Genomic DNA, 21,242 nt, shown 5'->3' on the forward strand with positions numbered 1-21,242 from the left:
GCAGGTCTTTGGCTGATTACGTACCCCCCGCCCAGGAGCTTCCGCCGTTCCACACCCAAGTCCTCGGGACCACTCCAGATGCTTCCCGAGGCCCGTCACCGCCCTCTTCCCGTGGGTCCGGAGGCCCCTCCTCTGGGCTGAGGTGTGGCTGACCCGACTGCCCCGGTGAAGGACCTGCAGGTGCTCTTCCGTTCGTCCTCACTAGCGACCGAACGTGAACCAGCTCCCTCGGCCGGCGTGTGGCTGGGGACCCGGAGTGCACAGCAGTGACTGCAGCCAGCACTTGTCAGATGGAACGGACGCTGCAGACCAGAACCCACCCAGGACTCGGGGGAAGTGGCCCGAGCGCAGCCCTTCCCACCCAGTTGGCAAAGGCGCACATGAGGGCTCGGAGGCACTTCGACTTGGCCCAGACGCCTTCAGGGAGGCAGGTCTTCCTTTTTGTGCTGTGCGGACTTTGGGGAGAAGAGAAGCAGGCTGGACTCGATCGCTCATTTAAAGCTGTTTATTAACCCCCCCGTTTCTCATTCAGATGCCAGAGGGAAGACAGGGCCAAAACCCGGGGTCAGAGAAGACGCCAGCCTGGAGCCACTAATACCAGCCCAGAACCAGGAAGCGACTTCTTGCGGAGGGGAGCAGTGAGGGCCTGGATTCAAATCCTGCTGCACCCTCGCTGGGCATCCAGCGTCAGCACCCACTGCATCTGTAAAACAAGACACTGCTGGGGAAACTCAGGGACGACACTGGCCAGAGGCTGCCGGCCGCAGGGGCCAGTGGCCAGAGCAGCCTCAAACCACCCCTGGGCTCCCACTCCCGACTCCTGCCCACCCTCTGCTGACCAGAAGGCCCCGGGGAAAGGGTGCAGGTCGATCCAATGCCTCACACTCACCCCAGGCCCTGACACCCGTCAATGGCCTGCCCAGTCTCGTGCGCTAGGAGTCGAGTAGCCCTCCTGGGACACTCACCTGACCTCCAGGATGGAGGGGCCAGCCTCACGCCCCGAAGGGAACCCTCTTCTAGCTCCGACGTCCGGGAGACACTGGGGAGGCAGGCGCAAGTGTCAGGTGCTGGGCAGGGAACAGCTGTCGCAGGCACGGCTGACAAGGTGGTCCTGCCAGGTTTGTGGGTGCCCTCCTGGGAGGAAGCCAGAGGCCTCAGCGAGAACCGGCTGGTTAGTCACACGGCAGTCAGCACCAGCACTGCTCCCAGGGGGACGCGGCGAGCAGGGCACCCTGCCTGCAGGGGCCAGAGCGCCGACCACGGAAGGCACAGAGCTCTCTGCTCGGGAGGGGCTACCCGACAGGACAGTCTGGGCCAAAGGCCAGCCAGAGCCTCACCTCAGAACCGAAGGAACACGAGGCTCCCGCACACACCAGTGTCTCCTGACGGCCACTCTGCAGAGGCCAGCGTGCCCATGTCTTCACTCAGACAGGAAAGGAGCCCTGGAAGGAAGGAGGCAGAGTGGGACCCTGCATGCACCATGCCGGCCACCTTTCCCTGGCGCCCACCCCAACTGCACCCACCAGCCCCCAAACCAGGGCGAGGACCCAGGGCACGCCCTCCTGACTGGGGGGCCGAAGGCCTGACGTCCACTCGCAACCTGCCAGTGTCTGGCTGGGTGAGCCCGGAGGAGGGAGTTAGAGCAGAAGGCGCCGCTGTCTGCCTTGGCCTCCCATGAGCACGGAGGGGTGGGGTGGGGTGGGGTGGGGTGGGGCATGCCTGTGCTGTCTGGTGGGCACTGGCCGCTGGCCCTCTGATAGCACCAGCTCCCTCCGGGCGGATATGGCCGAGGGGAAACCAAAGGCGAGGCCAGAGCTGCCCAGACAAAGAGGCTGTCCCAGCGGAGGGCCCCCTGCTGGCAGAAACAGGTCCCTGACAACACTGACTCCACGGGCACATCCTCAGATATTCCAGGAGCCGCTGGTACTCAATGTGGGGTCCAGGTCTAGCTCTGCCCTGGCCCCAGATATTCCAGGAGCCCTGCCAAGGCTGAGGGTGTCAGACCCCCAGAAGGGAACACACAGCAAGAGCAGAATTTCCTGCCAGCTGCGCCCCACGCAGGCTCCCTGTCAGAGAAGTACGGGAAGTGAGGAGTCCAGCCAAGCCAGCCAGGAGAGGCGGGGCCTGGCTTCCTACCGGGGTGACCCGGCGGCAGCCTGTCCTTCCTGACCCGCTGCCGGCCCACAGGCACCTGTATGGGCACAAGGGCCTCCAAGGCTGAAGACGGAGAAAAGGGCAGGGATGGGCACCCCCAGCTCCTTGCCTGTGGGTCCCTGTGGTCTCCGCTACAGCCCTGCCTTTCTCAAGGTCACCCTCGCCTCCAGAAAGGTCACTGCCATCGGGCTTCCTACACCCCGCTCCCGCCTGAGACCCTCAGACGGCCCAACCAGCGTTCTTGCCTCCTGCTGGGATCCCAGCCACACCAGCCTCTCCACAAGCAGTCCTGGCCGAGGTGCAATGTGTCCCCCTGGATCCCGCCCTCTGCCCCCCAGCCAAGTGCGAGGCCGCCCGGCCCCCCACCAGCTGTGGTTCCAGCCCACTGGCCCGCCTTCTGGGTTCCCCTCGCCCCCCAGGGCACCCTTCCTTTATGACTTCACCCACGGAAGTCACCGGACAATGCTGAATGTTCCACCCGAGCCGGGCCTCCAGGAGGCAGGGCAGCCACCGCCAGCCCAGAGGACTCTGCAGTGCGGGTGCGGACACTGCTGGCCCATGTCTCACCGGGGTGCAGAGAGCAGCCTCAGAGGCACGGGGTGCTCCTGGCACCATGGACGATGCTGCCGTCCTCAAGCGGCGAGGCTACATCTTGGGGATAAATTTGGGAGAGGGATCATACGCAAAAGTCAAATCCGCGTACTCTGAGCGCCTGAAGTTCAACGTGGCGGTCAAGATCATCGACCGCAAGAAAGCCCCCACGGACTTCTTGGAGAAGTTCCTTCCCCGGGAAATCGAGATTCTGATCATGCTGAACCACCGCTCCATCGTCAAGACCTACGAGATCTTCGAGACGTCCGAGGGCAAGGTCTACATCATCATGGAGCTGGGGGTCCAGGGCGACCTCCTCGACTTCATCAAAACCCGGGGGGCCCTGCAGGAGGAGGACGCGCGCAAGAAGTTCCACCAGCTCTCCTCCGCCATCAAGTACTGCCACGACCTGGACATCGTCCACCGCGACCTCAAGTGCGAGAACCTGCTCCTCGACAAGGACTACAACATCAAGCTGTCCGACTTCGGCTTCGCCAAGCGCTGCCTGCGGGACGAGGGCGGCCGCCTGGCCCTGAGCAAGACCTTCTGCGGGTCGGCGGCGTACGCGGCCCCCGAGGTGCTGCAGGGCATCCCCTACCAGCCCAAGGTGTACGACATCTGGAGCCTGGGCGTGATCCTCTACATCATGGTGTGCGGCTCCATGCCCTACGACGACTCCAACGTCAAGAAGATGCTGCGCATCCAGAAGGAGCACCGCATCAACTTCCCGCGCTCCAAGCACCTGACGAGCGAGTGCAAGGACCTCATCTACCGCATGCTGCAGCCCGACGTTGGCCGGCGGCTGCAGATAGAAGAGATCCTCAGCCACCCCTGGGTGCAGCCCAGGGCCGGGGACCTCAGCAAGGAGGGGGGCGGCCTCCTGGCCCCCGAGCCCCGGCGGACCCCCGAGCCCTCACGGACCGTCGTGCCCTCACGGACCCCGGAGCTCCGGGCGGAGCTCCCTCGGACCCCGGAGTTCCCTCGGACCCCGGAGCTCCCTCGGACCCCTGAGCCCTCACGCATCCCGGAGCCCTCATGGATCCAGGAACCCCCACGGACCCCGGAGCCCCCTCGGACCCCAGAGCCCTCTCGGACCTCGGAGCACAGCTCTGACAAGTCCACCACCCCCCAGGAGTCCCAGGAGGAGGCCGAGCCTGAGGAGATGCCAGAGTCCAAGCCCCAGGAGGAGACGGGGCCAGGGCAGGGCGCCGGGCAGCTGGAGCACGTGGAAAGGCGCCCTCTAAAGCCCCCACAGACCCCGTGAGCCTCCCCCAGGGCCCAGGGGCTGGCGGGCGGAGGCAGAGACACAAGGCCGTGACGGTCGACCCCCCAGATGAGCCACTATTTTTGTCAATTTCCCCCCTTCCTCTGAACATGCTACAGAAGCAATAAATCACTATATTGGTTCATAAACAGGGTGTAGGGTCAATGAGCTTTAGCCAACATCACTGCCCACCTCTCCAGGGCACACGGAGCTCACCAGCCGTCCGTGCACCGCAGAATTCAGCCTGTGGTTCTCCAGGTTGTCTCCTGGACCCTCAGGACAGGGCTCGTCTCCCTTGCTGCTCCCTACTCCCACTCCCTGCAGCTGACCTGCCTCCACTCCTCCACTCCCCAAACTTGCTTTTTTTTTTTTTTAAGGTATTTTTATTTATTTCAGAGAGGGACAGATAGAAACATCAATGATGAATCATTGATCAGTTGCCTCCTGCACGCCCCCCACTGGGGATGGAGCCTGCAACCCCGGCATGTGCCCTTGGCCAGAATCAAAACTGGGACACTTCAGTCCTCCAGTCAAGGCTCTACCCCCTGAGCCATACCAGCTAGGGCTCCCCGAGCTTCTTGTCAGTGTCTGTGAGGATACGATCAAATAAATGCGTGACAAGCCTAGAACACAGCAAACAACTTAAGGCCCAAAGCACTTTCTGCAAAAACGTGACTGCTGTGGGGTCCGCCCCCACTTAGTCCCTAGTGAGCACCGGAGCGTGGGTGCGGTGAATGGAAGCCGGACTTGGGTTTGGACTCAGCCGGACGGGGCAGTGCAGATCCGGTGTCCAGCACGCCGGACCCTGGGCGGGAGCACCCGGCAGTCTGAAATGTCTATAACCCTGCTCCGGATGCAGCAGGGCAAGGCCTGAAACCGTTCCAAAATGCTCTCCCAAGCTCGGTAGGAATGCACAGGGTCACCCCAGACCCAAGCACGCTGGAGGCTTGCAGCCCCGCCCCGCCCCGCTCCGGGTGGCCCGCGTGGGCTGCCTGGGGACCCGGGACCGGCGGCCTCATCAAAGGACGTCTCTCTCTCTCTCACACACACACACCGCCATTCCAGCCCCGAGAACTTACCAGACCTGGGGGTTGTCCGTGCCGTCACGTCACTGCCAAACACAGGCTCGCTTCACGTGCTTCCTCCGGTGGGGACCCCCTGCGGGATCACAGGCAGGACCACCTGTGACAGCTGCCCCTGAGCCCGGCGGCGGGGGACGGGGCGCCGCGGGGGACGGGGCGCCACGGGGGACGGGGCGCTCAGCTCCGGGGCCTCGAGGCGCCGGGCTCCCTCCCCCGGGGAAGCCGCCCCAGCGCGTCCCGACCACCCCAGGCCCGTGTCAGGTGGCGCCGGGCACAGGGGGGCCCCTCCCGCCCGCGCCCGCGCCCGCGCCCGCGCCCCTCACCAGTCTCCGCACTCGGCCGCCCGCCTGCGACCCCGCTGGACCCGGATGAAAACGACAACCCGGGCGCCTCGCAGAACCGTCCCACGGTAACCGCCCGCCACGGCTACCGCCTCTGGCGCCGCGCACGCCGCTTGCGTCATCACGCACTCCGCCGGAAGCGGCGCGCGACGTCCGCGGCTCGCGGCCCCGGGGAAGCGACGTTTCTGGTTGCGGGCCCGGCCGGAGCCGGGTAGCTGCGCCCGTCGGCGGTTCCTGAGGGGACAACGCCCCAGTCCAGGCTCAGTGCCGCGAGCCTGCCACCCGGGCGGGGCGGGGGCGGCGGGGCCCGGGCGGCCTGGAAGTTCCTTGTGAGGAACGGAGCCGGGGGCTCTGCAAGTGAAAGCGGATGTTGGTCCACCCAGTTCCAAGTGGAAGGACCCTTTGCCAACAGAATCCCAGTCTCTGCCCTTTTCAAGTGAACGCACATCCCTAATGGTTCGTCTCACAATCCAGGAAGTCCGGGGGGAGGGCAAGGGCCCCACCTGTCACCTGACTCCAAGTCGCACGGCCTCCCCGCACCTTCTGCAGGCCGGGCACGCCCGGGGCCCAGCGGGCCCCGCAGAGCAGGAGCAGAGAGAGTAGGAGCCGAGAGGCAGGACACGCAGCTGCAGGGCATCCTTCCTGAGGAGAACGGGTGGGGACAGACACTGGCTTGGTGGGCAGCGGTTCGCACGGCCTGTGCTGCAGGGTCCGCACTGACAGGCGGCGTGGTTCGTGGCAAGACAGCGGCCTGCAGCCTGGCTGCCCTTTGCAATGTGCTTTCTTTCGGGCAAAGCACCGATCCCAGTTTGCTGTTAGCGTCCACGACTTATCCCGGTGCGTGTGGACGGTGAGGGAGCAGCCTCGGGAGCTTCGTGGTGTAACTTGAAATTGGCTTCCTGCACGGCTTCCTGCACGCTGAGGAGAGAGACCACTCGGAGTCGGCAGGTGACAGGTTTAACCAACCAGGTAACTAATATTATTAGGACGAGGCTCCTCTCACCTTCCTGTTAGTACCGCCCCTCCTCCAGCTGGCCCCGCCCCTCCCCTCAGGCCCCGCCCCGGTCCCTCCCTCACCTTCCTGTCGCGCCCAGAGAGCCCCGCCCCACCCCTCAGGCCCCGCCCCTCCCCAGGTCCCTCTTCCCCTTCCTTTGGCCCCGCTCCTCTGGCCCCGCCCTCCTACTCACGCCTGCCCGTGGTCGGCCTCCCTGAGCGCAAGGCAGGCCGGGAAGTTGGCTGCCGTAAAAATGGCGGCGGAATCCAAAAGCTGAAGTTGCTCCTCGGACCCTGAGGGGCAATGGGCGGGCTGGGGGCGGGAAAGGGGCGCGACAGAAGCGCTCCCGCGGCCCCTAGGGCGGGGCCGGGCGGGCGCCATCCCACCGCCCTAACGGCTGGGGGCGGGGCATCAGGGGGCGGGGCCGAGCCCGGGCCCGGAAGTGCAGGGTGCGGGGTGCGGACGGCCCCTGGCGGCCGCGGGCGGAGACGGCGCAGGGCCGCGGGCGGGCAGCGCAGGAACGCGGCTGCGGCGGCCGCGGGGCCCGGCGAGCATGTAGCGGTCGCGGGGGCGAGGGGCTCCGTGGGCGGGCCGGCCGCGGGGACCGCTCGCGGCGACATGGAGGAGGAGGGCAAGAAGGGCAAGAAGGTGCGTTCTCCGCGGGCCGGGCGGGGGCCGAGGGGCCGGCTGGGGGCCCGGGAGCTCCGCTGCGGGCGCGAGCGCGGGCGCGGGGCGGCCGGGGGAGGGCGGTCCCGGCCGGGAGGTCGGGCGTGCGGAGCCCAGCGCCCCGGCGGGCGGCGGCGGCGGCACGGACCCGGCGGGCGGCGGAGGAGGCGCGCCCGGGACAATGCCGGTAGGTGGTCCGGGCCGGCCGGCGCGGCGGGGGAGGAAGGAGCCACGCCTTTCCGGCTGGTCGTGACTCCCCCAAACCCGGCTCCGCACGTGGCCTGGCCTGGGGGCACTGCCCGAACTGCGCGGGGTCTCCCGGGACCGGAACCTTGGAGACGGGGCTCCGCGCGATGTACCGAACCTTTGCTGCTTCGTGTCCTCACGTTGTTGGGACCGAGTGAGGCCAGAAGCTGTGCCCGCCGGGCCCGTTTCCAGGTCAGGTTTCCTCCACCCGGTGCCATCGGGGGTCTCGGTGACGTGACGGTTCGCAGTTGGATTTTGGACGCGATCGTTGGAGAGACTCCTTAGTTTTTGCGGTTTCTAAGATGCGGCGCTAAGGACGGGGTAGTAGAGTAGATAAAGAATTTCACCCTCATATGGAGACTGACCGGGCCACGTAGGGCAGGCTACCGTTACCACGGAGAAGGGTTTCAGTGAGATGTGCCTTTTTCAAATCCAGGCTTGATAACCTGCCTAGAAGCGTCTCACCTACCACTTTTGGTCCAGGAAGTGTGTGCGTGTGCACTTTACCATTTAAACTCAGCCCTGCGGTCTTACCTCCGCCGAGGTCCTCACCCACCACCTGCCTCACCAGGTGCCTGGCTTGGAAACGCTGCGTTGGGAAGGGGTTCTGGCGGGTGGGGCCCAGGGGTTGCCTGGTGCTGCCTCTCTCACCTCGGTTGCTAGTTCTGTGTCAGCCTGAGTGCGGGAGCAGTTACCTACAGAGATGTTTAAATCTGGAAAACGCCCAAGCAAGTGATTCAGCCTGAAGTGCTAGTCTGCAGAGGCTGCCCACCGCAGAGGAGGAGAGCGGCGTGAAGCTGGTGCCAGCGCCGGTGGAGGCCCCGGAGGACCTTCGTTCAGGCAGCGACAGGCCAGGGCCCCGCAGAGACCAGCCCTCGCCCCAGTCTTCTCAGTCAGGCCAAACTCTCCCTACTTGCCAAGGAGATTCGCTGGGAATATGGGGCCGGCTGAATTTCTTCTAGAACCTTCTACCAGCTTTGGTAGAAACATTACACCAATATTGGGGAGACAGACATTCCTGAGCTTTTGGGATAGAAGTGAAAAGCCGGTAAAACTCAGGAATGTCGGAATTGTGGCCAGTGGAGAGATTCAGGCCCAGAGAAGATTACTGGTGCATGTCCTCGCATGGATTCACTGTCTCCGGTGGGGGACACACAGTAGCCTCAGCTGGGAGGGCGCTGGGGATTCACTGTCTCCATGGAGGACACATAGTAGCCTCAGCTGGGGCAGCGCTGGGGATTCCTTGTCTCCAGTGGAAGACACATAGTAGCCTCAGCTGGCAGAGCCTCTCTCTGCTCTGCGCCTTGCAGCTCGTTTTCCCACAGGCAAAACGGGCTCTGGGACGGGCTTCCCACCCAGGCCACCACTCGGCACACCTATTGCCCCGTGCCAGTCGCCCCTGGCGGAACCTTGCTGCTCTGCTCCCCAAGGCGACGCCGTTTTCATCGTGGTAAACTAAACCACGCACACGGGTTCAAGCTGAAACAGCAGAAGTAATGACAGTAACTTCATGAAAGTAAGTTGGGCATTTTTTAAAAAACATTTTTTTATTGATTTCAGAAGGGAGAGGAAGAGAGAGATGCATCAATGATGAGAGAATAATCGTTGGGCCGCCTCCTGCACAACCCCTACTGAGGATCAAGCCCACAACCTGGGTATGACCCTGACTAGGAATTGAATATGGGATGATATTCAATCCATGGAGCCACCACAGCCAGTTGGACATGTAAATTCTCTTCCCAAGTTAGCGTCCTCAAAAATGCAGCTTTGCCCTTACCAGTTTGGTTCAATGGATAGAGCTTTGGTCTGTGGATTGAAGGGTCCTGGGTTTGATTCCAGTCAAGGGCACATGTGGTCTCGGTCCCCAGCAAGGGGCATGCAGGGGGCAGCTAATTGATGATTCTCTCTCATTGATGTTTCTCTCTCCCTTTACCCTCTCAGAAATAAATAAAAAAATGTTTTGTAAAAAGGCAGCTTTATCTCTAACAGCGTAGGTGGCAGGCTCATCTAGGTCTTCGTACGCTTGTCTTGGTGCTCGTCAAGTCGTTCTTCAGGCTTGTGCTAACGTGGCCTAGTTCCCCGACAGGAAGCTGCCGAGAACCAGGGAAACCAGTGGATTTCCTATGGAGTGGCCCAGGTACCACCTGTCCTTCTCAGGCTCCCCTGGCATGGAGGAGGAGGGTGGTTGAACCCTGCCAGATCCCATGGAAGACGCTGGGTGGTGGGGATGCAGGAGGAGCCTGGGGGGGCGGTGGTGAGCATGGGGACAGAGTGGTCTGCTGGGCCCAGAGTGACTAGATTGGTGGTTTGGAGAAGACACTGCCTCCTTCCCAAGTGAACCTCAGTTTTGTGCGTTTGACACTATTCTGTCAGGATGTAACTCCTCTTGTAAGGAACGTAGGTTACACTTGAGTTGGGTTGGGCACATTTTTACAAAAACATTTGACTTAGTTGAGGATCACAGTGATAGGGGGAGGCGGGGGGAAGGGGTGCAGAAACGAAAAAGAGAGGGTGGTGAGGCGTCTGGGAATGCGGGCTGGGTCTGAGATGGTGATGAGGGCTTACTATTAGTCGTGTTGTGTGTGATATTTGTGTTTCATCCTGTTCTGATCTGAGGGACGTCCATGCCAAGATGTTCTAGGCAGAATTCTGTGATTTGTGAGATGCGTGTTATTCAAGCTAGAAGAGGAGGGAGACACTGAGTGTTTGGCAGTGGGTGTTCGGTATTTATTCTGTCTACAGTGGTGAATTCCTGAGGATTTCCATGTAAAAAGTGGGTTATGGTCCCAGGTTACCAGCTCCGGGACCTGCCAGCTCACCCAGGTTGGGAGCGTGGCCTGTGACACGTCTGTGGCTCCCTCCCTGGCCAGTGAGCTCCGTGGTCAGAGATCAGCCTGTGCACCCCGGGTTGTCGGTCCCATTTCTGGTCCAGGGCAGGTACCTGGGTTGTAGGTTGATTCCTGGCCCTGGTTGGGGTGTGTGTTGGAGGCAACCCATCAGTGTGTCTCTCTCATTGTTGTTTCTCTCACTTTCTCTCCCTCCTCCTCCATCCACTCTCTCTAAAAAGCAGTGGGAAGTGCCCTGGGGTGAGGATTAACCAAAACAAACAAACAGCAAGCTGCAGGGACTCCAGGCTCAGGCAGTGGGCTTGTGTGAGGCCCGAAGACTCACCTTCTCCACAGGTGAGCACAGGTGTGTAACATTGTGTGTGAATGAACTGCAGGAGCTGGTGCCTCCTGCAAGCCTCCTGTCCCTGCAGCTGCTGTGGAGATAGTGGCCCAGCTGCCCTGGTCACTCCGGCCTGAGTCGAGGTCAGCTGGTCAGCACGAAGCCCCTCCATTGGCCGCCGATGCGCCTGTGCAGCGAGAAGAGGGCTGAGGGCTGGAGAGTGAGCTGCTCACCCGCAGCAGCAGAGAAAGGCTCACGTGTCAGGAGACCCGGGATGGGCCGCGCCGTGACGCAGAGCAGGGCGGTGGTGAGGCTGTGGGCGCCTGCTTTGGGCCCGGGAGAGCTGGAATGGCTGGAGCTTGTTCTCGGGCACTGACTGCCCTCCCGGTGCATGTGCTGGGACTGCGAGTTCAGGGCCACGGACCGCAGCGGAGCTCCGGGCGGGCGAGGGGCTGCTGGGAAACGGGCTTTGATACGAGCGAGGAAGGAACTCTGTTACGAAGAAGCAAGCCCACGTTGAGAGAGAGTCTGGTGGTGCCACCGGGGCCCAGCTCACCAGTGTCTGCACGTGGCCACGTGGTTCACCCGCGTGTCCTCTGCCAGCCCTGCTCCAGGCCGAGCTGGTTGAAGCCGGGCCCGCAGTTCAGCAGGGTCCTTTGGAGACGGCCTCTGACGAGGTGAAGGTCAAATGAGTCGGTGATGCTCCCATCCCATGGGACCTGCGTCCTAATCGGAGGAGGAGACGGGCACAAGGAGCTGGGGACGGGAGCAGCCCATCTCCACGCCCAGAGATACACCTGGGTCCAGCCCTGGGGGAAGGGGTGTCAGCTGCGGGTGCCCCATCTCCAGTCCCCTATCCTCTGGGCTAGGGGGCAGGTGGTTGTGGAGCAAGCCCAGGACATCCGATGATGTGACCGGAATCTGGAGCGGAGGCCTGGGCTGGGCCCTGATCTCCATCGCCCCAGACGGGCCCGGGCACTGAAAGTGGGACCACTACCCCCACGCGCCGCCCTGAGCTCAGGCCGCTCAGTCCCGTGCCTCCTGGTGGGAGCAGCGCCTTCCTCAGCGCGCTGGTTCCCGAGTCGCCGTGTGAGGCTCTGAGCCTGGACCTGTCCTTCGGGTAGAAATACAAGGACTGTCTTCTGCTGGGAGTGGGGCCACACGTTAGTTCCCCGGGGCCCACACGTTACAGTTCCCCGGGCCCACACGTTAGTTCCCCGGGCCCACACGTTAGTCCCCGGGCCCACACATTACAGTTCCCCTGGCCCACACGTTAGTTCCCCGGGCCCACACGTTAGTCCCCGGGCCCACACATTACAGTTCCCCTGGCCCACACGTTAGTTCCCCGGGCCCACACGTTAGTTCCCCGGGCCCACACGTTAGTTGCCCGGCCCACACGTTACAGTTCCCCGGGCCCACACGTTAGTTGCCCGGGCCCACACGTTACAGTTCCCCGGGCCCACACGTTAGTTCCCCGGGCCCACACGTTAATTCCCCGGGCCCACACGTTATAGTTCCCCGGGCCCACACGTTATAGTTCCCCGAGCCCACACTTTAGTTCCCCGGGCCCACACGTTAGTTCCCCTGGCCCACATGTTACAGTTCCCTGGGCCCACACGTTATAGTTCCCCGGGCCCACACGTTAGTCCCCGGGCCGAGCAGTGGTCTGTGGGTGATTACTGAGATTATGCACCTGATGGCAGGCAGGCGTTGGAGCGTGTGGCGAAAGAATCCTTACTAAGTAGGAGGCGGAATTCGGGCTTTGTCTGGGGCTTAGGGCGGTGACTGCGGGTGGCTCATGGCCCAGCGGGCGGAGAGCACTGGACTCTGAAATGTGAGGAAGCCGGTCTGAGCAGGGAGACACGTGTGGGTCTCGGGCGGGCGGTGCCCTCTGTGGTTACTGAGAAGAGAACCTGCTGGGTCTGGCTCTCTATCCCGTCCTCGGCGTAAAACTGCTCGCCTTTCCCCACACTGAATGTCCTCCTCTGTGTCAGGACCTTTCCTCGTAGCTGGGTGTGCCCAGGGCATTCCGTTTACACATGGTCCGGTTTGTCCATCCCACGCCTGCACAGCCTGCGGTCACTCCAGGAAGGGCAGGTCTGGCTGGTCCGTCCCTCGGAAGAGCTGGCACGGTTCCTGTTTGGAGGTGCACACGTAGCCCAGGCCCACCTGCCGCTTTGCCCCCAATGTCAGACCCACTGAGGTTTCCTTCCGGATCCTTTCCCTCTGGAGGGGACTGTGCAGCCAGTCTGCCCCCCCCATTTTATTATAAAAAACCTCAAATACACCGAAGTTGAAAGAATTTTACAGCAAATACCCATACACCTACCACCTAGATCTGCCATCAGTGTTGGCTACACCCATTTTATCCTGTGTCTGCCTGTCTTCTGACCCCTCTGCCCACCCATTAGCCACCTGGCTTCCGGTGCCTTTTGTAGCACATGCATACAGCTCATCGGTCTGACCATGTGTGTGATGTAAATCCGTCTGTCCCGCAGGGGGCCAGGCGTGCCCTTGGCCATGGCGTCCAGTGTAATCCGGGAAACTAACGTGTGGGCCCCGGGCTGTGGGCAGTTGCGAGCATGATGCAGACAGCACAGCCTCCATGGTTCTGACCCGGGGGGCAAGGCCTGACCAGCCGGAAGTGTGGGACCACTGTGCCCTCGCTTCTTGTGTCTGCCTCCAAGCTAACTTATGATGTGACCCCAATAAAAACCAGGCATTTTCTGGAACTAGACCACTTAACGCTCATTTACGTTACAAACAAGGAAGAACCCCAGGAAACCCGAGGAAGCAGGTGGGAGGGCACCCCGCAGCCCGGTCACGGAGCCGGTCCCCTGGACCTGTCGCAGGAACGGGAGGGGGGCCCTCAGCTCCCCATGAGGCCGAGGGCGGGAGGGCGGCTGCCCTGGGGTCTGCGTTGAGCCAGGGGCAGTGGGTGTGGGTGGAAGAGACGAAGAGACCCGTCCTGGTGTGCAGCAGGGTGAGTGCAATGGGTCAGACACGACTGGGTGTCTGTGTACAAACCATGGGTGGTCTTCAGAGACCGGGGACGGGAAGCTTTCCTCTCTGTTCCCCAAAACCCTGAGGCGGGAGGATGGTGACCAACATGAGAAAGAAAGTCCAGGAAAACGTTTGCAGACAGGGCCTGCAGCTAGCTCTCCCGGCGTCGAGTTTTCCTGAAGTGAGAACCAGGCACAGGCAACGGGACGGGGGGCCCGGGGAAGATGGATCCGTGGCTCCCAAACGTGTGACACACGTGCACCTGTCCTGCGGGGCGCGTGGGGCACGGCCCCTTTCCGGGTGGGCCCGGGCAGGGTGCTGCCTCCTGTCGTTATTTGAGCTGGAAGCAGACGGAAGCTGTGTCTCTCCTTCCGGGCGTCACAGTGTCGGCGGAGGGTCACCAGGGGCCTGCTTCCCCTGCAGGAGCCCCCCCTCCCCCGACGCCCCCCTCCCGCTGGTCCATGGAGGGCGAGGTGGGTGCTGGCAGGGGCGTCAGCTGGCCAATGGGCACCCACCGGGGCCCTGCTCTGGGAGGTGGGTGGGGTTTCGGGACTGAGAGCCGGTCTCGGGCCGATGGTGAGGGGGGAGCCGTGGCCCGTTGGGCTCGTGCATTGAGCTCAGAAAGGAGGGGCTCGGGGGTCGGCTGCTGGGCCAGGACAGCTGTGGGAGGACCCAGAGCTGAGGTGGGAGGACCAGGAGGGCCGTCAGAGAGGGCGGCCACGGCGGCCACCACGCCAGGAGCCTTCCCGCCGCGGGCGCCAGCACAGCCCCGGGCGCAGTGGCAGGTGGGGAGGCACCGCAGGCCTGAGGGCGGGCGGCCCCCGGAGCGAATGCTGCTTCTGGGGCTGAGGGGTCCTTTTGTCATTTTGGTGATGAGGAGCCTGAGCGCCCGGCACAATGCTGGAGGGTGAGGAGTGAGTCGTTGCAGGGCTGCACACACTTGGTTTCATTAAGAAGAGGTTTTCAGTTCTGTTTTAAAAATACGTTTTCAGCCCTGACGGTGTGGCTCAGTGGGTAGAAGGTCAGCCTGTGACTGAGGGTCCGGGTTTGATTCTGGTCCAAGGTGTGTGTCTTCATTGCAGGCTTGGTCCCCAGTGTGGGGTGGGTGGGAGGCAGCCAATCGATGATTCTCTCTCATCAGTGTTTCTACCTCTATCCCTCTTCCTTCTTCTCTGTAAAAATAAATAAATAAATATTTAAATTTTTGTTTTTAAAAAATATGTCTTTATTGGATTTTCAGAGAGAAAGGGAGAGGGAGGGAGAGAGAGATAGAAACATCACGCCCCACACTGAGATTGAGCCTGCAACCTGGGCCTGTGCCCTGATCAGGAATTGAACCCTGACCTTCTGGTTCATAGGTCGATGTTCAACCACGGAGCCACACGGGCCTGCACCGTGAGTTAATAAATGTGGCACCTGCCCTGCCTCTCGCTCCGGGAGGGGCGTGGCCTGCGGAGCCCGGGCCGGGGGACCTGCGGCTGCGTGGTCGGGGGCGTCCCCTCTTCTCCCGGGATCGGCCTTGGCCTTCCAAGTGCCCACGAGCAGGCGGAGCAGAGCCCACGGCCCGGCGGGTCCCGGCGGCACTCCTGGCGGTGCCGTGGCCCTGCCGGGAGGCTCCAGCCCTGCTCTCTGCCCGCAGCCCGGCCTCGTGTCGCCCTTCAAGCGGGTCTTCCTCAAAGGGGAGAAGCACCGGGACAAGAAGGCCCACGAGAAGGTGACGGAGCGGCGGCCGCTGCATACGGTGGTGCTGTCGCTGCCCGAGCGCGTGGAGCCCGACCGGCTGCTGAGCGACTACATCGAGAAGGAGGTGAAGGTCAGTGCGCGCCCTGGGTGCCCGGCCCGGCTCTCTTCTCGGGCTTGTCACGGGGGTGGGCCCCGCCTGGGGGCACAGCCCAGAGGCAGGTCTGGGGGTGTAGGCCCCCCACGCGCCCTCTGGAGGTGGGAGGAGGAAGGAGATGCCATGGTCGGAGCAAACACTCGGTGCCCCGCTGGGGAGCCAGCCAGGCCGGGCCGTGTGCGGCCGCGGGCGCCGCGGTCAGGGGCTGCTGCCAGGACCCGCGGACGTGCCGGTGCAGACGGCGTGGGGCCCTCGGGGCTGCGTGCGCTCTGCGAGCTCCGTGCTCTGCGGAGGCAGAGAGCGCAGCCACAGCGGCGGCCACGCCCCGACGAGCACGTTGAACACACTCCCGAGGCGCCGCCTTCGCCCGGCCCCTCAGCGTGTGTCTCGGCCGCGGCCAGGCCAGTGCCCGGCCTCGGTCAGCTTCCCCCTGCGCGGGGCGGGCTGTGACCTCTGGACCTTCTCTCTGTGGACCTGGGACCGAGGAGACCCGGGGTTTCCGTTTGCCGGGTTCCCTGTGAGGGCAGGAGGGGCCTCCGAGCTCTGCCTGAAAGCGGCGGGCGTCCGGGGCCCTGGGGCAGCGGCCTGCGGGTGCGTCTGAGGGCGAGGCCGCACTCACACACCCTCCGAGACGCAGACACAGGCCTGGCCACGCCGGGTCCCGGCTCTTGTCACATCGATGTTTGTGCTCTTTCCTCGGCGGCTGCGGGCACGGGCGGGTGCTGCGTGTGCGGGCGGCGTGAGCACGGCGGGGCTGTGGGCTGGCCCTCTCTCACGCTCCCTGTCTCTCTCAGTACTTAGGTCAGTTAACGTCCATTCCAGGGTACCTGAACCCGTCCAGTAGGACCGAGATCCTGCACTTCATAGACAACGCCAAGGTGACCCTCCTTCCATCCCACCTCCGGCCCTGGGCCACTTCACCTCCTAACCCTGACCTCCGACCCTGGGCCCGCGTCACCTCCTAACCCTGACCTCTGACCTCTAACCCTAAGCCTGCTTCACCTCCTAACCCTGACCTCTGCCCTTACTCTCTGGCGGCAGCTCCTGGCCCTCAGGCCCAGGGCCACCACCTGGGGTCCCCAGTGTGAACGTGGGTTGTTAATCGTGGAGACAGGCTCCTCGGGTGCTGGCTGCTTCACCCACACGCACGGGACCTGACGGGGCCGGGGCCGGGGCGCGGGGCTCAGGCCTCGGCGACCTCCGCGACCTGACGCCGCGTCCCCTCCAGAGAGCCCACCTGCTGCCCGGACACCTGACGCCGGAGCACGACGCGGTCATCAGCCTGTCGGCCTACAACGTGAAGCTGGCCTGGCGCGACGGCGAGGACACCATCCTGCGGGTGCCCATCCACGACATCGCCGCCGTGTCCTACGTGCGGGATGACGCCGCGCACCTGGTGGTCCTGAAGACAGGTGCGGGCCGGCCGGCGGGGGCCTCGGCCCTGTGCGGCCCGTCTGCCTGGTGCTCTGGAGACGACGGCTCCTGCACGCCGCGTCCGCCGCAGCCACTGGGCCGAGAAGCGAGAGGCGGCTCTGTCCCTGGGTCGGCCTCGGCGGAGGGGGCGGGACCCGGAGGTCCCGGGGGGCAGGGTGGGGTCTGGCCACTGGCTCTGAGCTGTGCTCTGCCCGGCGCTGCCCTCGTGGGCGGACTGAGGCCGTGCCTTGGCCATGCGGTCCTCCAGAGCAGGGCAGAGGGGAGGCCGCACCCCGGGCCTCTCGAGCCGAGGGATCTGAGTGGTTCCCGGGGGACTCGCAGGGCCTGCTGCAGCCTCTTCTCGCAGAAGGGCCACTCCCCGGCGCCCTGGTCAGCTGCCCGTCGAGCACAGCCTCTGCCCCGAGGGTGCGGGGTCCCAGGTCGGCACTGCCCGCAGACGAGGGACACCAGCTGGGGGGACCCAGCGGGACCTATGGGAGCCGGCGGCTTCAGGACCGTGGGCGGGTGGGGTTCCTTGTCTCCGTCCCAACCTGGACTCGGTCCTGACACGCGAGGGCCCAGCCTGGTTTCCCATCTTCAGGACGGACTGCTTAGGCACGGGGCCATCGGTGCCCCCTTTGGTCAGAGGCGAAAGGCAGCGCGGGGTCAGCGCGAGGGCGCTGGGCGGGCCGTGGGGTCTCCGGGCACAGAAGGAGGCTGCTCACCAGTCCTTCCCTCCCTGAGAAGGCGGGGAAGGGCGTGGCCGAGAGCCTGCTGTGGGCCCCTGCCCTGACCTGCCACGGCGTTCTTTCTCAGCCCAGGACCCCGGCATCTCCCCCAGCCAGAGTCTGTGTGCGGAAAGTTCCAGAGGCCTCGCCACGGGCTCCCTGTCTGAGAGTGCAGTGGGGCCCGTGGAGGCCTGCTGCCTGGTGATCCTGGCCGCTGAGAGCAAGGTGAGCCACACGGGGACCGGCCCCGCCCTCACACCTGGCCTGGCCCTCAACCTGATCCCACCCCCACACCTGGCCCGGCACCGCCCTCACACCTGACCTGGCATTGCCCCCACCCTGACCCCGCCCTCACACCTGACCTGACCCCGCCCCCACACCTGGCCTGGCCCCGCCCCCACACCTGACCTGGCACTGCCTTCACCCTGACCCCGCCCTCACACCTGACCCCACCCCACACCTGACCTCGCCCCGCCCCCCCACACCTGGCCCGGCAGCTGGCCCCACCCTCAGGTGGGGCCCAGGCCCCAGGTCACACTGAGGGGGCCTGTTGGCTGTCTCTTCCCCCCTCCCTGTGTGAGGGGGCTGGTTCCCCGTTCCCCAGGCTGTACCCCAGGGAGGATGCCTGGGAGTGGCAAGTGGGGTTTGGGGCCCCATCAGCCACTGTGGGCTGCTCGTCCGGGACCCTCACTCCTCTGCCCCCTTCCCGCAGCCGTGAGGTGACCCACCGACCGTCCCCTCTGGTTACCCCGTCCGGTCCTGCTTCAGCTGCAGGCAGAGGCCAGGCCGGGAGGGGTGGAGGGTGGCCGGGCAGCGGGAGGAGCTGAGCGCGTGCAGCCGCCCTCACTCCGGAGCTGCCGCTCTGCCCTGCAGGTGGCGGCGGAGGAGCTGTGCTCGCTGCTGGGGCAGGTGTTCCAGATCGTGTACACCGAGTCCACCATCGACTTCCTGGACAGAGCCATATTCGATGGGGCCTCCACCCCCACGCACCACCTGTCCCTGCACAGCGGTGAGCGCGGCGGGCGGGCGCAGGGACGCGGGGGCACGGCGGGTCCTCCGCGGGAGCCTACGCCTTCGTTCCCGGGCTCCCCTGCAGGTGCAGCGGGGCTGACCCGGCCCCGGCCCCGGCCCGGCCCGGCCCGGCCCCGGCCCGCCCGTGGCTGCCTGTACTTTGGGGCTGGAATTCTTTCCGGGAACCACAGGGGGTTCCGGGCACCTCACCTGAGGCAGAACGCGGCCGGGGGCTCCCAGGCCGCTCGCTGGGTCCCTCCCAGGACAGGCTGTGGGGGTGGCGGCGGGGAGCAGTTCGGGTGCCCCCAGCACACAGGCCCACGCACAGCCAGACCTGGGCCCGCCCGCAGGCCCGCCCACTCCCCCTTCAGGTGCCCGGCCACAGCCTCTGGGTTTGGAATCGTTTATTGAGGCCGAGGCTCTGAGTTGGTGCAGGAGGGAGGCCGGCAGCCGGGCCTCCGTACAGCGCAGTCACTCTGCCCAGTGCCGGGTTCTCGGGGTTGACAGGTCCCCTGCCCTGCCAGCTCGTCTGGCCTCGGGACAGCGGGTCCTGCCCTCGCTCTGCTCCCTCAGCCCTCGGTCCCCTCGTCAGTGCCTCAGGGCCCCGTGCTCCGCCCCCCGGACCGGGGGCTGCCCCTTGCAGCTCCTTTGCTGGCCTGGAGGTCGGCTCCCGGGCTGTCTCTGTCCTTGGGGCGCAGCTGTGCACACGGGAGCTCACTGTCTCCGAGGGAGATCAGCAGCCACTCAGGCTGCAGCCCCCGCCAGCTGTGGGACGGGCAGGCTGAGGACCCGGCCAGCCCCTCAGCCGTGTGTGCAGGCGGCCATGGTGGTTGCTGGGCACGGGAAGTCGTGAGCCCTAGGACGCTGCTGTGGGAGCTCTGCAGCCCCCAGGGGGCCTCTGTGCCCATGCCAGGCCCCGGGGTCCACGCTGGCTGCCCCCTGTAACCCCGTCTCCGCTCTGCGTCCACAGATGACTCCTCCACCAAAGTGGACCTGAAGGAGCCATACGAGGCGGACGCCAGCAGCTTGTGAGTCCTGCCCCCCCTGCCCCGGCCACAGCGGCCCTCCCGCCCCTGCCCTGCCCCAGCGCGGGCCCTGCGGGGTCCCGGGTGCAGGTACAGAGCCGTGTCCTTGCAGCTCCTTCCCCGAGTGCGTGCCCACCGCGCCCCACGCCAAGACGGTCAGCGAGAGCGAGCTGAGCGCCACGGCCGCCGAGCTGCTGCAGGACTACATGCTCACGGTAGGCGCCCGCCCGGGGCGGGGGCAGGGTGGGGTGGGAGCAGGTGGGGTGGGAGTGGGTGTTCCCGGGCGGGGCGGGAGCTGGGTGGGAGCGGCTGGTTCCTGGGCGGGGGCTCTGGGCCGGCCCCCACGGTCACCGCCCGCTCCCACAGCTGCGCACCAAGCTGTCCTCGCAGGAGATCCAGCAGTTCGCGGCGCTGCTGCACGAGTACCGCGACGGCGCCTCCGTGCACGAGTTCTGCATCAACCTGCGGCGGCTCTACGGCGACAGCCGCAAGTTCCTGCTGCTGGGTGAGCGGCGGGGGCGGGGCGGGGCGGGAGGGTCTGCGGGTGGCGAGGGTCCGAGGGCGGCGAGGTTCCACGGGCGGCGAGGGTCCGCGGGTGGTGGGGGCGGGGCGGGGCGGCGAGGCGTCCGTCGGTGGCGAGGGTCTGCGGGCGCAGAGGGTCCGCGGGCGGCGGGGGTCCGCAGGCGCAGAGGGGAGGCCTTGCAGCCGAGGGGGCCTTGCCCTGGACCGGCCCCGTCCCTGGAGAGCAGGCTGGTGGCAGTGACCGTGGGAGCTCCGGGCCCAGGCTCTGCCCGCAGCTCAGGGGCTCTGTCTTGTCCACGAGTGAGGGGTCCCCCGCGGTGGGAGCCCGGCCCCTCCTGTCCCTCCTGTGGGGCTGGGGGTCACTGCCGTGTCCCGCAGGCCTGCGGCCCTTCATCCCCGAGAAGGACAGCCAGCACTTCGAGAACTTCCTGGAGACCATCGGCGTGAAGGACGGTCGCGGCATCATCACCGACAGCTTCGGGCGGTACCGGCGGGCCGTGAGCTCCGCCTCCACCTCCACCTCCAACGGCAACCGCGTGGCCGGCAGCTCCGACGACCAGTCCGCGCCCTCGGAGGGCGACGAGTGGGACCGCATGATCTCCGACATCAGCAACGACATCGAGGCGCTGGGCTGCAGCCTGGACCCCGACTCGGCCTAGCGCCGGCCTGGAGTGGGCCTCTACTGTGAAGGGGACGGACGGGCAGGGGCGGCGCTGGCCAGAGCCCGCAGGGTTTGCACACGGCGTTCCTGTGACACTCGGACCTTAAAGAAGCCGCTGCAATGTGAATCGTTACCTCGGCTGCAGCGTGTTTCTGAGCCTGTGGGGCCGTGTCCTCCCTCCATCTCCCCCCACCCCCGGGCTGGGCACAGGGTCCGGCCCCCGCCGCCCGGGAGGACCTGACGGGGCTTCGCTTCTGGCCGTGGGCTGGGAACGGGGTCCGGCGCCTGCGGAGGGGGTGCCAGGCCCTGGCCGCTGGACGGGCACCGGCCGCTGAGGGCGTGGCCTCGCTCAGGCCCCAAGGTTCCTGCCGTCGTGGTCTCCACAAACCGAGTCCCCGAGTCCCGAGTCCCAGCCGTCCGTGCCTGAGTGTGGGAGGGGTGGGGGCCCGGGGCGCCTGGCTCCACAAACCCCGATGGTGCAAGAGGGAACCCTGCATTCTGTGGAGTCAGGAGCTTCTCTGTCAGGGGTCCCCCAT

General features: G+C 65.3%; 2 protein-coding genes and 1 long non-coding RNA gene across 9 annotated transcripts; 2 read left to right on the top strand and 1 right to left on the bottom strand.

Annotated features, from left to right (window-relative positions):
- Positions 1 to 490: 490 nt before the first annotated feature.
- LOC311628901 lies at positions 491 to 6,820 on the bottom strand. 5 transcript variants are annotated; one of them, XR_014796103.1, is made up of 5 exons: positions 6,620 to 6,805; positions 5,415 to 6,350; positions 5,089 to 5,206; positions 966 to 1,442; positions 491 to 703 (listed from the first exon to the last, which is right to left on the bottom strand). It is a non-coding gene; the product is annotated as an uncharacterized lncRNA (long non-coding RNA). The 5 variants fall into 5 exon arrangements; XR_014796105.1 differs by having other exon boundaries at positions 491 to 1,134; positions 1,338 to 1,442; positions 5,089 to 5,167; positions 6,620 to 6,801; XR_014796106.1 differs by having other exon boundaries at positions 5,089 to 5,167; positions 6,620 to 6,799.
- On the top strand, positions 1,449 to 5,082 carry LOC311628899 (testis-specific serine/threonine-protein kinase 1-like). Of its 2 annotated transcripts, XM_084896475.1 has the most exons (2): positions 1,449 to 3,667; positions 3,722 to 5,082. In XM_084896475.1, the coding sequence occupies exons 1-2, from the start codon at positions 2,624 to 2,626 to the stop codon at positions 4,007 to 4,009; spliced, it is 1,332 nt and encodes a 443-aa protein (XP_084752601.1). In that variant the 5' UTR covers positions 1,449 to 2,623; the 3' UTR covers positions 4,010 to 5,082. The 2 variants fall into 2 exon arrangements, with proteins under 2 accessions (XP_084752601.1, XP_084752600.1); XM_084896474.1 differs by having other exon boundaries at positions 1,449 to 5,082.
- A 99-nt stretch (positions 6,821 to 6,919) lies between the features above and the next one.
- Positions 6,920 to 20,839, top strand: CCM2 (CCM2 scaffold protein). Of its 2 annotated transcripts, none has more exons than XM_084896476.1 (10): positions 6,920 to 7,074; positions 15,149 to 15,322; positions 16,141 to 16,224; positions 16,575 to 16,758; positions 17,576 to 17,712; positions 18,361 to 18,496; positions 19,469 to 19,526; positions 19,636 to 19,738; positions 19,890 to 20,028; positions 20,424 to 20,839. In XM_084896476.1, exons 1-10 carry the CDS (start codon positions 7,045 to 7,047, stop codon positions 20,702 to 20,704), a joined length of 1,326 nt encoding a protein of 441 aa, XP_084752602.1. In that variant the 5' UTR covers positions 6,920 to 7,044; the 3' UTR covers positions 20,705 to 20,839. The 2 variants fall into 2 exon arrangements, with proteins under 2 accessions (XP_084752602.1, XP_084752603.1); XM_084896477.1 differs by lacking the exon at positions 6,920 to 7,074 and adding an exon at positions 8,666 to 8,854.
- The last annotated feature ends 403 nt before the right edge of the window (positions 20,840 to 21,242 follow it).

The sequence above is a fragment of the Pipistrellus hanaki genome (assembly GCF_964339955.1).
Source record: "Pipistrellus hanaki genome assembly, chromosome: 10".
Lineage (NCBI taxonomy): Eukaryota > Metazoa > Chordata > Mammalia > Chiroptera > Vespertilionidae > Pipistrellus > Pipistrellus hanaki.